The following is a 15645-nucleotide window of genomic DNA, read 5'->3' as shown; positions in this document are numbered from 1 at the left end:
CTAGTGCCCACTGAGTTGTTTACAGCTGTCTCCTCTCTTCAAATTCATGCACATCTTCCTAACTGTGTTTCTAGCAAGGTGTCCAGACAGGCAGAGAATCCTATTTCCCCACTGGTTTGCACAGGGCCAGGAAGGACAGCTCCATTTCTATCATTCAGATAGCTTCACAGGATTCCCAATAGGCCTTTTACTCCCCAGCTTCTATTCCCAGGTTGCAATCAGCAGTCGAATAGTCAACAAGAGTGTCTTTGCATTTAGCACACTTGATTCTAAGGAGGGTGATCTGGAGCCCGCGGCAGGGGAATACGAAGAGTCACCGTGACCAAGGCACAGACAACTTCCCCTGAAAAAGAATAAGGAACAAGATGCAGAGTTCAAGTTACTGAGAGAGCGAGAGTGCAGATGACCCCATGGATTGGCACTGCATATTGCCCTAGTGGATGACGCTGACCAAAGGCAATGTTTTCAGAAGTGGCAAGTGACTCCGGACCCTATCTCCTTTTCCAAGGTGATTTAGGTACCTCATACTCTAAATCCCATTGACTTTCGAAAAGCATTCCTTTGTCACTTGCCATCGCTGGACCTGCTTTCCCTCTCTCGGCTTTGCCTATTCTGACTGAGCTCTTTGGGGAGGGACTGTCGCAGTGTGTATCTGCAGCGCATCATGCAACAGGGCCCCTCCAGGCACTACTGTCATACAGCCAGCCTGCGCTTGCTTTGGCATTCAGAACATGGAACTGGAAGCTTCCAAAGAGAAGATGCTACTGGCCAAGAGCTCCTTGGGACAGAAGCTGTCTGGAAAAGCATGTACAGCTAGATATTCACTATCTAGAACTCTAACGTTAAAACAGGTATTAAAAAGGGGGAGGGAGGAAGACTACTGAAACCATCCCCTGTACATTGGTACGAATGATGAGTTAGACTGTAGACTCTGGGGAAAGGACCATCTTTTTGTTGTGTTTGTACAGCATCTAGCGCCCTGAGTCCTGGTCCATGACTGGGGTTGTAAGACCTCAATAAATGATCATAATGTGAATGGAATGGGATGGGATGGGATGGGATGGAATGGGATGAAGTGGGTTCTAGCCCACGAAAGCTTATGCCCAAATAAATCTGTTAGTCTTTAAGGTGCCACCGGACTCCTTGTTGTTTTTGGGATGGGTTGATGAATTCTCATTTTTCAATCCCTCATTGAAGGGGGCGGTGGAAATATAGGGAATCTAGGCCTGTAGCCATCACTAACATGTTTTGGTCCACTGTGCTGTTAGACAAGTCAGCCTTAACATACAGATGGGTGCAATGGACCGTGAGATTTCAAGCTAGTTTTCAAGTTAGCCCTGTATAAGCCCAGGCAAGAAAGATTAAGGCAAAAAAGCTTGTTTTTCAGGATGTCAGGAGCACGGGGAGACAAAGGGTTGGAAGGAAAGTTTGGACATGATCTTAGCCAGAAAGCTTGAATGAAACAGATGTTAAAGAGGATGGAAATAAATCTGTGACAAGCTCACGGAACCAAGTAGCAGCAGTCAGACACTGAATCAGAGTCACTTGTTTGCTTTTTATATGCAAACCCCAAAGTGATTGAATGAAAGGAGCAGATGGGAAAAGTTGGGTTTCAGTTGAGTGTAGGACACAGGAGTGGAAGGGCCACCCCAGGTCATCAATTCTGGTTCCCTGCAATCACAGGCAGCCCTGTTATATAATCCATAAATTGATCAAGCTCCATTTTAAAAATAAGTCAAGTTGTCCCCCCTCTTCCCAATCCCTGCTAGGAGGAGGCCATCCTGGAATCTCACTGCTCTGATGGTTACAAAGCTCCTAATTTCCAGCCTAACTTTGTTCATGGCCAGTTTATCCCTATTTGCTTTTGTGCCGTTAGCTTCAACAGCTCTTCTCCCTCACTGGTGTTTACAACCCCGATGTATTCAGAGAGAGCAATCAGATCCCACTCCCCCACCTTTGTTTTGTCGGGCGAAATAGCCAAGCTCTTCAGTCTCCTCTTGTAAGCCACACCCCTAATCATGCTAGCAGCACTGCTCTGCACCTGGCCCAGTTTGAATTCATTGGTCTTGAACCTGCATGACCACATCTGGGTGCAGTATTCCAGAGGCTTACCCCTGCCTCCTAAAGTGGTATTAATACTTCCCTCTTTCTACTGGAAATACCTCTCCAGATTCATCCTACAATCACATTTTCCTTTTTCACAGCCACATCATACAGTTGGCTCAGTCATTCCACGATCAGCTATACACCTAGGCCTTTCTCCTTTGGCCATTTCCAATGGAGAAGCCCTGAGTTTATAGCAATTTCATTAGTGTCTAAGTGCATGATCCTGAACTTTGTCCTATTAAATTTCATCCCATTTCTATTGCTACAGTCCTCAAGGTCATCCACTTCTTCCTGTACAACATTGCAGTCTTCTGTTGTATTGACAATGCCTCCCAACTGTGTCTCATCAGTATACCCCAACTTTTTGTTCCAAGGTCATTTGAAAGTCATTCCAAATACTTAGGTATTAACATGATTGTATGGCCACACAGTTAGGTCTGGTTTAAGTCCAGTCACAGATCTAAGGGCAGAAGGGACCACTGTTGTCATCTAGTCTGACCTCCCGTATAAGAGCCTAGAGAACTGCCCCAAAATTACTTGGTTTGAACTACAGCAGAGAAAAAACATCCAATCTTGAATTTAAAATGACCAGTCATGGAGAATCCAGCACAGCCCTTGGTAAATTGTTAATGGTTAATTATACTCACTATTAAATTCAATGGGCAGATGATGCTAAGTTGGTGCAATACACCAGTTAGGAAAGGCAATGACAGTTGAGCAGTACATCATCAGTCAATAGCCCACCTCTCCAATGGAGATGGAGAAACAAGGGCAACAGTACCTCTGAATGATGCTCAGGGTGCAAGCCAAGAACTTAGATGGAGTTTACAATACTTCATGGTAGCAGAGATCACTGCAGGATACGCAGAGGCACCATACCTGATTCCAGAATAACTTCTGCATGCAGAGCGATTAAGACCAGAATGTACCACCCGTATTATATAGTTTGACCTCCTGTATATCACAGGCTAAATAAATATCATCCAGCCCAACAACCAGAATTAAAGTATTACAGCCTTCAGAAAACTACACTATTATGCACCACAGGATAGAAGCCCTAAATTACAAACACCTTGGGAACCCAATGCCCACAAAGAGCATGAATGGTGCAAGCAAAGTAGAGTGAAATTGAATTCTCTAGTTCCTTCCACTGAGCCTCTCAAAGCACTTCCCTGCTTCAATGGCTGTTTATATATAGTGACTGCAGCTGGTCTGAAAAGCTTTTGCTTCTCTGCTAAAAACTCCATCAAGCAAGTTTCAGAAAGGCTTTTCTTCAGTAAAACCCAAAGCTACGAAGGAGCTTGGGAAAGGACACAGTGTACTGAGCCTCCCAACGGACTTACGGCATTAGAGGGGCCTACATGAGTCAAAAGATGACATCCAACAGAACATGCATAGCAGGTGCTTCATCTTTTACTTTACAAGAGCCTGAAGAGTTGCAGGATCTCTATACCATCGTTTTTGCCAACAGAAAATATTGGTCTGAAGACTGTCTAATCAGAGAACTAGCAAGAGTTTGACAAGGGAAACATCATTAACTGAAATAGGAAGAGCTAAATATGCACAATAAATTGCCTAGTAGGATTGTTATACTCTTCTGCTCACTGGAGGGGTCGCACGATGACGGCAGTGAAACTAGGAAACTGAGTGGTACCATCAACTTGAGTTCACCTCCCTCTCTCGGGACGTCCAACTCCCACACAAAAAACATGTAGACCTGACAGTGTTTTCTTTAAACTTTTATTCCAAAAATCCACCCCCAAGAAACAAAATATTTCCCTTCAGAGGCTGGTATCTTCCCCTCCCTCCCCCACAAATGTCTCTCCTGTTCATGTGGTAATAGGTTATGAGCAAAGATTCTCTCTAAAACCAGTATTGGAGAATGCTTAGAAGAGAAAATAAAAACAAAAAAATTCCAACTAGCTCCCCCTCCCTTTACCCCCAAATAATAACCCCCAACCCAAACAGCATAAGACTTGTTTTCTTTTACCCTTAATGCTTACATTTAATTTTAAAGCACGAATGTTGGAGATGGACTCTAAATTGCCAACAAAAAATATATATTTACAATATTTCTCTGGGGGGAAAAAAACAAAACACGAAAACACAACCAAAACCCTTTAAACCAATAGTGACTTTCTTCAGGGAGTTTTATTTAGGGAGCAGGGTTGTTTTTTTTTAAATCACTAAGTGATTTCATATATATATTTTTCTTTCTTCTTTCCTTTGTGGATTTTCATCCCTTGCCCTCCAAGGTGGTGGCCAGCTACAGGAACGAGTATCACACCTTTATTTTAATTTTTTAAGTCTCTGAAGCCACAGACTTAGTGGAAGGCTGTGTCTCAGAAGGCTGTGGGACAGCGAAGTTAAAAGACTGACCACTTCCTCCACCCAATCAGCTCGACTCCTCCTCCTGCCTACCATGGACACCCCAGCTCATTGGTCCGCTGTTGCTCAGCGCTGAATGCATATGTGACAGTAGCTAAGATGCTTTTGTTTTTCAAACTGAAAATGAAAAGCCGGCCCAAAAATCCTCGGGCCCAGAGCGTCCCCCAGGTCAGATGCACGTATATCTCCTGTGTATAGCTTCCCCTGCTTTTCTTAAAAAAAAAAAAAAAAAAAAAAAAAGTAGTTTGATTCTTCTGTTTTCCACAGGAGTAACCAAAAACAAAATGGCAGAAAGCTTCCACTCCTTGGTCAGTGATAAAGTGGGCTCCCCCACCCAAAACTCTTAATCCATTGTAGCAAAACTCCCATGTACCGAGGCACTGCGGAATTCATCACACTTGCACGTTCCAGTCAGCAAGCAAGCAGGCTCACGATATGGAGGCGGAGGGGAGTGGAGGGGAGGGGAGGGGAAGGGAAGGGGAAGCACAGGACCTGAGCCCTCCACTGTGGATTCAGTGGATCTAAACAAAAAAGACACCCCCCACCCCCAGCCAACACTGCAGCAGCAGAAGTCATTGGTGCCAGAGAATTTGGAGCCGGCAGGCTGTGGGGAGAGCTGGAGGGGTGACAGCTGCTTCTGCCTCCCTTATTGCTTTTGAAGCAGTGAGGGTGCATCTGGTCGATTCTCCTTTGAGGTTTCACAACCGCTCGTCCCTCCCCCTTTTCCCTGCTGCTTAGAGTTCCTTTTTCCCCTGTAAGGCTGGAGAGGGGCTGGGGGAACACGTGGCAGGCTGGTTTTGTGCTATCAGTATGCTTAGAAGGAGAGGATTTGGGAGGCAGGAAGAGAGCAGAGTGCAAACTGTGCATTAAACATCGACAAGCTCAGTCAGTCAGGGGAGCGTCCAGTCACTTTTGGGGAGGAGGGGAAATAAATGACCCAAAATAAGATTCCAACCTTTCTTTTTAAAGTGCAAAAAGCTCTCTGCTGCCCAAGAGAGAGGGTTCTTTGGACCGACCATTCATTGCAAAGGAAAAGTGGCAGCTAAAGGGGTAGGGGGACGGGGACTTTCACGCCCCCCTCCACATCTCCCAGGTCAAGAGCCGACAGCTACACGCTGGGTGACAAGATGGAGAAGGATCCTCTCCTCTGGTCACAGCATCCCAAGAGTGCTCAATGGTACTAGCCTGTCCCAGGGGGTGGGGAGAGCATGTAGCCCACCCTGTGCAGAATCTAGAAACCCCTCTGGAAACCTTTTGAGTCCTCCCTGAGCTCTGATGGACCTGGCCTCTGCAGACACCCACCCCCAGCCCTTCCAGAAGGGCTGGACACTCATCCTCATGGGGGTGTGGATAGATGGTGCTCTGAGCAGGCTAGCGCTGCTCTCGAGTGGAAGCTTGGCTAGCCATGGGAGACACCTAGCCTTGAGAACCCATTGCCATGGGGCTCTTGCCCTCTACATACAAGCTGCAGGAGGCAAACCCCAGTCACCTTAGTGAGGCAAGGCCAAGAGGAGGAAAAGCTCAGGGGGCAGAGCTGTGGCATGTGTGCCAAGTATGACAAGCCATAGGTCCAACAGCCACACGTGACGGTGCTACTGGAGAGACCAGGCACGCTCATTTCATACCATCCAGCTCCAATCTCTTTTCCAGGGGGAGGACACTCCCCTTGCCCATGCTGAGTAGGAAGTGAAATCTGTTTTGGGGTGCCAAGACAGGGAGAAAAGAGGGGCACGTTTCCCTGCGTGGATACCTCCGCACAACCTCAGACTAACAGCAGCCAGGCTCCAGAACGAGTTCCCCTGGCCACAGCCCATTCCTCCTCAGCTATGGGTCAGCCTGGCAGGACCCCCTTCCCCTGCCGAAGTCCCAGGAAGAGGAGGAGGAGGAGACCCAGTGGAGTGGGGTTGGCCACTGCCCTGCCTGTGGAGGTGGGTGATGGAGGAGTGCATGATGTTGGCCTCACAGCAGGACAGGGCTGGGGAGGAGGAGCGCCTCTCCGAGAGGGATGGGGTGGGATCTTTCCTTCTCCTCAGTCTGCCTGGGGTTGGTCTCTAGCTGATTTTCTGGATCAGCTTCTCGTCAGATAGGCAGTAGAGGCTGCTGATGGACAGGTCTGAGATGAAATGCTCGCAGGCCTTGCGGGTAATCTGCTTGCAGCCTCGCAGGTCGATCAGGGTGAGGTTGGAGATGCGCCGCAGGTACAGCAGTGACTGGTCTGTCAGCTTATTGCAACCTGAGCAGAAGAGGAGGAAGGGGTTACAGCAGAGCACACAGTACCCCACCATGCCACGCATAGCCCTGCACACCCCACAGGAAGCTGGGACAAGTTTGGCAGAAGGCTGGGGCAGCCAGCTGGGAACATGGGGTAGTTTAGAGGAATGGAAAAATACATTGAGGTTTATACTCAATATGAAAACATCCCAGCCAGAGCAATATCCCCCAAATATCCCAGTCAGCACAGCAAGCCCCCCCCCACCCCAGCTAACATCTGCCCCTGCCCCATAGCCCCATGAATATCCAAAGCAGCACCCCCACGGGAATTTAATCTGATGACAAACTCCATCTAAGCATCCCCTAAATTTTAATCTTTTCCACCTGCCATGGACTGGGTCTCTACCATTCACCCTGCAACTTTCAAGAGGAAGATGGTGAGTTCTAGTAGCTAAGGGAACCCTTGGGTCTGGAATGTAGAGCTGGCTGGAAATTGTCAGACAATGTGTGTCAGAAAAGGCTGATTTCACAAAATCAAAATGTTCATGGGGATGTGTTCACTTCATCCACTCTTACAGTGGAAGCCTGCCTGATTCCCAGCCATCTCGCCTGCTTCCCCCCCACCTGCTGGGTCAGCTGCCACAGAACTGGGAGCCTGGCACAGCCCTTGTAGCCCCAGCTCAAGCTGGGGGTCCTGGCTATATGCCAGGGAGCCTGGAAGCAGGGCTGACTGGCATCTGGGCAGCTCAGAGAGTCTCAGTTATGAAACAGTTTTGATCTCGCTCTCACGTGGAATGAAGATTTTCATCCGTCTGAGCGTTTCCCCACTCGCCATAAGGGCTATCGACTGAATGTGTTTAAAAGGAAAGTGTGTTGATTTCAGAGGACAACCCTGCAGCAGATGCTGAGGAACATCTGGGGCACTGAAGACACAAGCTCACCCCCTTCATTCGGCCTTGGGAGCAGATTCCTAGCTGCCAGGTATTGTCCAAGACCCACAGCTCACTCATCCCTCTGGAGAAGGGCTGTGCTAAAGGCCACAACTGAGCCAACATGGAAACTAACCCCCATCCCGCCACTGTACCCCAGCAGCATGGAACCCATCCAAAGCGAGGGTAAATGAAGGCAGAGCAGTGGCACTGTCTGGCACCACACAAGGTGCCAGTGGAAGGGTGCAGAGGTTGCAGGCACCTGCCATGTTGATCTCAGTGAGCGAGTTGCGTGTGGAAGACCCCACGGCCGTTAGGAGGTTGGCCGACTGGTCTGTAAGGTGGCTGCAGTGACTAAGGTCGAGTCGTGAGAGCAGGGGCATATGGCGGATGATGAGCCGGAGGGTGGCATCGGTGATGTCCAGACCAGCTAGCCGGAAGTCTGTCATGTTACGGAGTTTGCTGCGATTGTCTTGACCTGCCGAGGTGCGTGGGAAACAATCATGTCACGGCCACCCCTAGATGCATTGCCATCTGCTACATGCCAGCACCTCCCACTTCATCACCTGCACCAAGACGTGAACTTCTAATAAATAAGTGCAGCCCAATCACCCTGCAACACTACCTGGAGACCACAGCCCTAATCTCGCTCCCAGAAATACAGATCCCTGAGGAAATACCCCCATCCCATGGCAACCACAGCTCCCACCCCATTCCCTGAACACTGCCCCCTGGAGATTCTTCTTGGTAACTACAACCCCTGCCCACCTGAACACAGGCCTTCCTTGCGCAACCACATCGCCCACCCTTGTATGACCCAGGAACCAACATACTGGGTTTGTCTGTGGGAGGTGTGAGCAAGTCCCGGATCTGAGGGTCCTTGATTCCTACTGCCCACCGAAGATCGAGGGTCCTGAGAAGGGGGCAGCTGGAGGTACTGAGCGCACACACTGCAGACCAGGAACAGCCTGCTAAGATGAGGTCTTTCAGGCCTGCCGGGAAGAGGGGGAACCAGTGAGTCAAGAGAGCCCTCAACTCCAAGATACCCCTGTAGCTTCCTTTCTGATCGGAGACCAACAGGACACTTTGTCCACACCCGCACCAACACATTCCAATGACTTCACCCCTTGCCCACCCCTGGGAGAGAGAAGGCCAGGATGGGATGTACACAGACCCCGAATTCCTACTTCATCCTGGCAGGATAGGGATGGGGAGGTCTCCTCTTCAATGCCGGGGACTGGGGGACACAGGGAACTTACTGCTAGAGCCAGCTTCCCTGTGTGACTCAGGAAGATCCACAAGGACTCCTGGGAGTGGGTGGTACCATGAGATACCCTGAAGATACATGAACATGGCAACAATCCTAGATTACCTCTGACATCCACAAGGGGCACAGGGCTATGGCACCCACAGGCTGGCTGGCTATTCAGAGTGGTGGTGGGGCTACCAGACAAGGGGCAGTTCAGCGTGTGGGTTGTAATGCCAAGGGCAAAGCAAAAGAGAAAAGCCCCCTCACCCTACCCCAAGCACAAGGCCCACTGACCGGGCAGCCTGTTGACAAGCCAGGTGAGCTGTTTTTTGGAGATATTGGTCCAGCTAAGGTCGAGGCTGACCGGCTGCCTCTTGATGATGCCACTCAGGGCCTGGGGAGTGATGGACTTGCACCTGCTCAAGTCAATCTTTGTCCACAATCTCTTGTCGCAGCACCTGATGCAGAGAGACATGCCGGTTGGACAGGAAGAGCCCATAGCCCCACCCGATACAGACTGCTGGATGCCAAGGGAATGAAGGAACTCCAGTGGTAACATGCTCCAAAGGACCCAGGGGCTTGCTGTGCTAATCAGACTTCTGCAGGCTCTTCAGCTCCAGTCTGTCTCTGGACACACTCCAGCTTGTGCTGGAGGAGCCATTTCAGATGCCAGTCATGCAGCTCACACTCAGAACAGGGGTTAGGCTGCCCCGGGAACCAGAAGCAGGGCAGTTGGTTATCTCAGCACTGCTGGTTACAATAAGAACCGGGGAATGCCTGGAAGAGAGACCATGCTGGGCTAGCAGCTAACAGGGTCTTGTAGGCCTGTAGGATCTAGTGTGCTTGTGCCTTCATGGGCAATGGAGTTGCTGAGGGGTTAGGGAAATACAGGTCCCTGCTTCCCACCTCACTAGCTAGGAGGCTGCATGTTCTGCCTGAGTGGCCAGCTTTCCTCACACAAGCTACAGGTAACTCCATTGTCTTGATGAGAACCATCACGTAGCCTGAGGTGAGAGAAAAAGGCCCCTGGGTGGAACAGGTATCCATGATGTGCCCATCATGACTGGGGACTGGAGGAGGTAAGAGATACTCAGGACCCCATGGGAGATCACTGCAACAGTGCAGAGCTCAGAGACAGTCCCCAGCGCCTTCCACAGAGAGTTAGTTTGTACAGCCTGGAGACAGTTCTGCAAAGCCACCAGGAGAGGGCTGGTGGACACAGGACACTGTCAACCACAGGAAAGGTAAGGAGAGTGCAGGACAGGTCACTGTGGGCACTAGCAAGGATGTGGGGGACTGGAACTCAGGAAATGCTCTCTGATGGAGGGACTGGCCACGGCCCAATAGAGCCATTCAGAGAAGTGTATTTCTTGAAGGGAGAACAGGTATGGCACAAATAGCAGCATGGCAAACTTCCAGCACCAACATACCTCACCCAAGAGCCAGAGGGACACGGCACCTCTGCCAGGGGCCCAATACGCACCAGCTGTGATGGGGCTGCAACTGACCCTGAAACAACCCTCCCAGCTCTAGTCATCTCCTATTTGGTACTAATCAGCTGGCGCGGGTCCACTGCCTTTGATGAGGGCGGGGGTGGCACCATGCCCCACTTACCATTTGTACCAAGTCTTGCACACCCGCATACACTCGCAGAGCTCTCTGCGGCTGAGGTAGCGGAAGACGGACATCCACACCTCGCGCTGCATCCAGCTCTCCTCGCCGTCCTGCGCTCGGCCACCTCTGCCATTCAGCCGGGCCGCCCCGCCCTCCTCCATGCTTTCCTCTTCCTCCTCCTCATCTGCTGCCTCCTCCTCGTCTGCTGCCTCCTCCTCCCCAGCCCGCTGGGGCGTCCTGGCCGGGCAGTGGCGCACTACCACGCGGGGAGAGTGCCGCAGATTAGTGGAGGAGGCGGTGATGGCCTGCAGCTTGGGCACGATGGAAGTGCCGTGCAGGTCTTTGGCGGGCCTCTGCAGTGTGACCGTGAGGTAGGAGCCATGCAGCTTGGCCTTCTCCACCTCTGACAGCTCCTTCTTGCCACTAGGGTTGTTCTCCTTCTCCCGCACCATAGTGCGCTCCGTGACCTGGAGCCGCAGCAGTTGCCGCCGCTTGAAGCGCTCATCCCGGCTCGCGCTGTGGTGGTCACTGGGACCAGCCCCCGGGGATGAGCGCGTCACCACACCCCGCGGTGATGCCGGGTCATGGATCAGCTGCAGCATGGAGGTGGGAGAGTGCGGTGGGGGTGTCAGGGGCTCCTCGCAGCTCCGCAGGGGTCGCAGGACTTTGGCCTGCACTGTGTCCTCGTCGCTCTCCTCCATCTTCCGCTTCTGCAAAGCGGCCAGAGAGGGGAGTTAACACCTCACCTATCAACAGTACAGGCCCAGACAGCACCCCCTGATGGCACAGCAGGCAAAACTCTAGGGGAACACACCATCACTGTGCTGATACAGGGCCCCACTCACCTCGGCAAGACCACCTTTCTCTGGGCACTTTGAATAGTGGGGTCCGTGCCAGCAGTGCCCAGTATGTGGAGGAGGGACTAAGGAGAGCTTGCCCAACACTGTCCATATGGCAGGTCTGCTCTCCCAATACTGAGCTGTAGTAACCAGGGTAGGTAGTGCAGGGTGTTATAATATAAAGGCCAGAGGGGCTCAAGCCAACCGTCCAGGCTGCGGTCATCTTCTTTCCAGTAACCTCGCATCCAGGCCATGGCAAGTTCACCAGGCCTCACACACAACTGGTTTCCAGGGTGGGGCCAGTGGCCCCTCCACCATTTGCAAACCCACCTGGCACAGGGGACTCAGTCAAACTGTTGGGAGTCACACTGACAGGAGGGGCAGAGATTTGGAGGCTGTCTGGGAACAGCACCAGCTTTTAGGAGTTACATGATCAGAACTCAGCTCCTAAATCCACACCTGGCCACCTGAACAAGCATCCTGACTTTCAGGATGGCTAAGTACCCACTGAGATCCTTTTCCTAAGGGAGTGGTGGTGGAAGGATGAAGCCACAAGGCTTTGCTATGTCCTTGAGGCCAATGGGAAACTGCGCCCTTCCCACTGCTGAGCCCTGCACCCAGGCTGGCCACATTCATCTCCTCCCAAGTTGCAGGCCCACTCCCTGCAGGAGGGTCCCCCACCTTGCTTGCCTCTTCTGGGACACTGCTCTCTGAGGCAACAGGCACAGTCCTACGTATGAGCTGGTAACCGTAGTTCTGCTGCCTAGGCAGCGCTGCCAGCCTCCACTTGGCCAGCCGGCGCCGCACATAGTCTGCTCGCTGCTTGGTGGCAGGGTCTGGGCGCCAGTGCCCTTTGAGGAGTTGTTTCTTCTGCAGGATGCTGGAGTTTGCTTGTTGACAGGCTCTCTGTGAACGTCGTGCGGGGTGGACATGGAAGAGCTATGAACCAGCTCCACTGGAAGTTAGCAACATGCAGCTTCACCAGTGCCCACAAGCCACCTGGCCCCACCGAGGTGCCACAGCTCCACCAGTGCCCACCTGCCTGATGTGGCATTCACTGCCCTCAAGAGCATCAGTTCCTGTTGACCCAATGTGCCCATGCATATACGTGCACACATGCCTGGCTCCATGGCATGACGACCTCAACAGAACCTTCTCAATTCTTCCTGCAACTCAGCGTCCAGAGTGAGTAGCACCCCACAACCAGCTGGGCTCCCCCTTTCCCCACATACCTCCCCACCTGAGAAGAACCGAGTGAGGTGTACGTTTAGAGAGCAATCCAAGTGCTCCCATTCTCCCCACACTGGTGCTGTCCAGGCGAGTGGGTCTCCTCTTACCTGGCCCTTCTCCAACTCGTCACCCTGGTAGCACTTTGGACACTCCCAGCAATTGGGCAATTCATCATTCAGCAGCCCTTCCCCATCCATCTGTAGATGGGAGATATCAAGTGGTTAAGCACCACCCTTCAGCCACTCCCCTCCCTCCCCACACACGAGTGTGGACCCAGAACCCATGTCCCTGAGCCCACCTCACCTGCAGGCAGCCAGGGTGAACTATCTCGTTGCAGATGCAGCATTCCATGAGCTTTTTCTCAAAGTCCTGCGAATCCTCATTCTGATCCACCTCCCCGCAAAGCGCGCACGTAACCGAGTGAGGCAGCCTGGGCTACAAAGGAAGCCAAGAGTGAAACCAGGGAGACAGACACACCAAAGGAAGTGCCCTCAAGCTTGGGGGATGGCTAGTTCCAGGAGCTCCCTTGTGTTGACCCAAATTCTGCTCTGTCAAATTCAGATTTGGAGTGGAAGGCTCAAGCAAAATTCCCTGCTATCCTTGCCCGCAAGTGGCCAGCCACGGCTCCCCCCACAACGTAACTTGCCACAGAACTCACCGCTAAGCATTGCCGGAGGACGCAGGACTGCTTCATGCGACCAGGCCCCCCAAACTTCTTCATGTCCCTGCAGTAGTGGCACATGCCGCACTCGCCCTGCATGCAGGCCTTGCATTTACGGCACCGCACCCGCCTCCGTCGTGCTCCTGACACTATCGGAGACACTGTGGGCCTTACAGGTGCCGGGCGTGGGGCTGGCTTCATGGTGTGAGGCTTGGTGATGGGGATGGTGGGCAGGCGCACCTTCGGCCGGGCCTGGAGCTTTAGCTGGCAATAGACGCACAAAGGAGAGGTCAAAGATTGGGAGGTTCATGGCTCACAGCTTTCTGTCATGTTCAAGCAGCAGGAGCATCTCAGCAAGCCCATGTCTCGCACCTTTCATTTGGATCTCAAAGGACGGCACAGACTCAGCCCAGTCAGCATTTTCCCCATTTTACAGAGCTGAGAACGAATGTATCCAAGGGAAGGCAGGATTAGATCCCTAGCCACTAGACTGCTACACCCCAGAGTCGGGTGCATACCATGAGCCAAGGAAGGGAAATGACTGTTTGCAGCGCTTATCTTCTTTCCCAACCCATGCCCCAACCTCTTCTTCCAGTCGAGTTAGAGCTGCAAATGGGCCCCTACATCTCACTATGACCTTAGACAGTGGCTCGCTTCCTTCCAGCCTTCCCCTGGTGAGACTTGCTTCCTCTGACCCAGAGCCAGTGGCTGGGAAAGTACACCAAATCTGAAACTGTTTATAACCAGCCCAGCTGCTAAGCACCTTTGCAACAGTTTTCTCACACAATTGCAGAAAATTCTCCAACTGCCAGGGCTTTATACCACTGGGAAGCTGGGATCCAAGCTCAGCCTGTTAGGGCTGGTCAGCAATCTTTTGATTTAGCAAGACTTTTTGGTCCACGCCTGAATACTGACACGCTGCCTCTTGGAGCAGTACAATTCCCAAATTCTCCTCCAAGAGACATCGTATTCTGACATTTCTAAGAGCAACACCCATGGCGAGAGCAGCCAGAACAAGAGGAACAGATTATCAACCCTCACAGAGCTATGGGGCATAAATTAATCCTCAGTTTTGGGGTAAGCTGCAGACCCACCTGGCCAAAAGGCCTCGGTGGGGGGCTTATTGTATCTCCCTTTCTCCAAGTCGAGAGGTAGGAAGGCAGAAAAACTACTTGGCCAACTGCCACCACAGTAATTTCTATCAGAGAGAGCCCATTATCCAGCATGCTCACTCCCTTTTGGGGAACAAATTCTGACTTATGGATGTACAGGCAATTTTTTTTTTTTTTTTTTTTAAAGTATTTAGGTACCTAACTCCCATGTACCTTTTAAAATCTAGGCCTTACTGCTTATTTCTATATATTCGCCGAATAGGTTAGGCAGACATTTCAGCCTATGGGACCTTTCACTAAGTTTTTCCTGTAACTATTCACCACTAGTGGCAAGTGTTTGGACAAATAAATCACATGGCATCACTTCGGCTCCACGACTGGATGGCAAACTATGGATGGAACTGGTGGAGAGTGGTGACTCCCGTTTGCATGTGAATGACTGGTATTCAGACCAACACACTTAGATTCATGGATAGGATGTGAGGGCAGAGTCTGAGGCAGTCACTCTGGATCGCTAGCCAGTTGCCACCTCTGGGAAGCATTCCTTTGCAGGAAGGCAGGAGCATAGCAGGGACTGATCTCCATGAGAGCGGGGAAGCTGCCTGCTTCGCCCTGCTGTGGGCTTGTTAAGAGAGCAGACATTAGATAAAGGCCGTATCTGTGGGAGGACCACACTCTGCTCCAAGACAGCCACTTATGAAAAGTTCACTGGCTTAGAGGTGCTTGTCGGTGGGTGCCAACTCTTGTGCACAGAAGCGCACTTAGGCTTGTGTTTATCTTTCCTTCTGCACTTTGCTTTTCACCTGAAGTGGGGAACATAACAGCACCACTTCCTTGAATCCTGCATCTCGCTGCCTTCTCCCATCCACATTCCTGCATTTAAGCAGCTCTGGGAAGGGCTGCTGGGAACATGACTCCCCTCCCCTATGGAGGGTCACTAGGCAGTTAGGTTCCAGGGCTCTGCTCTCCACTTCCACCACTGGAATCTCTCCTCAGAAGAAGCAATAGGGAGGCGAGAAGCCAGATGAAACCAAAACCGCCAGCAGTTGGCTGGGCCATGGTACAGCCCCGTCTCTTACCTTGTCTCTCTTGGGCCACTGGATGATAGGGACTCCTGTAAGTGCCAGTTTTGGGTCGCTGTTCGCGTGCTCTTCCAGCAGCAGCTATTGGAGAGTCAGGAAGAGAAAAGGAAGGAGACAAACAGCAGCACAGATACATAAGCAAGGGAACAAGAAACTGCTGCCAGCCTGGATCTGTCCAGATGCCAGGGAGAGAGCATTCCTTTCACATACTGCTGCAGTGGCTG

The 15645-nt window shown here is 51.6% G+C and overlaps 1 protein-coding gene across 3 annotated transcripts in view; it reads right to left on the bottom strand.

Moving 5' to 3' along the window:
- Positions 1 to 3842: 3842 nt before the first annotated feature.
- Positions 3843 to 15645, bottom strand: part of KDM2A (lysine demethylase 2A) — an 83951-nt gene continuing 72148 nt past the window's right edge. For all 3 annotated transcript variants that reach the window (XM_077820814.1, XM_077820815.1, XM_077820816.1), the window contains 9 exons: positions 15419 to 15502; positions 13225 to 13491; positions 12870 to 13001; positions 12674 to 12763; positions 10498 to 11207; positions 9178 to 9341; positions 8468 to 8626; positions 7897 to 8112; positions 3843 to 6727 (listed from right to left, as the gene is read on the bottom strand). In XM_077820814.1, the coding sequence (XP_077676940.1) occupies positions 6546 to 6727; positions 7897 to 8112; positions 8468 to 8626; positions 9178 to 9341; positions 10498 to 11207; positions 12674 to 12763; positions 12870 to 13001; positions 13225 to 13491; positions 15419 to 15502 (2004 nt within the window). In that variant the 3' untranslated portion in view covers positions 3843 to 6545. The remainder of the gene's footprint in view (positions 6728 to 7896; positions 8113 to 8467; positions 8627 to 9177; positions 9342 to 10497; positions 11208 to 12673; positions 12764 to 12869; positions 13002 to 13224; positions 13492 to 15418; positions 15503 to 15645) is intronic.

This window comes from Eretmochelys imbricata, chromosome 6 (assembly GCF_965152235.1).
Source record: "Eretmochelys imbricata isolate rEreImb1 chromosome 6, rEreImb1.hap1, whole genome shotgun sequence".
NCBI lineage: Eukaryota > Metazoa > Chordata > Testudines > Cheloniidae > Eretmochelys > Eretmochelys imbricata.
The sequence above is the reverse complement of the archived record's forward strand: the minus strand, read 5'-3'. Positions and strand labels throughout refer to the sequence as shown.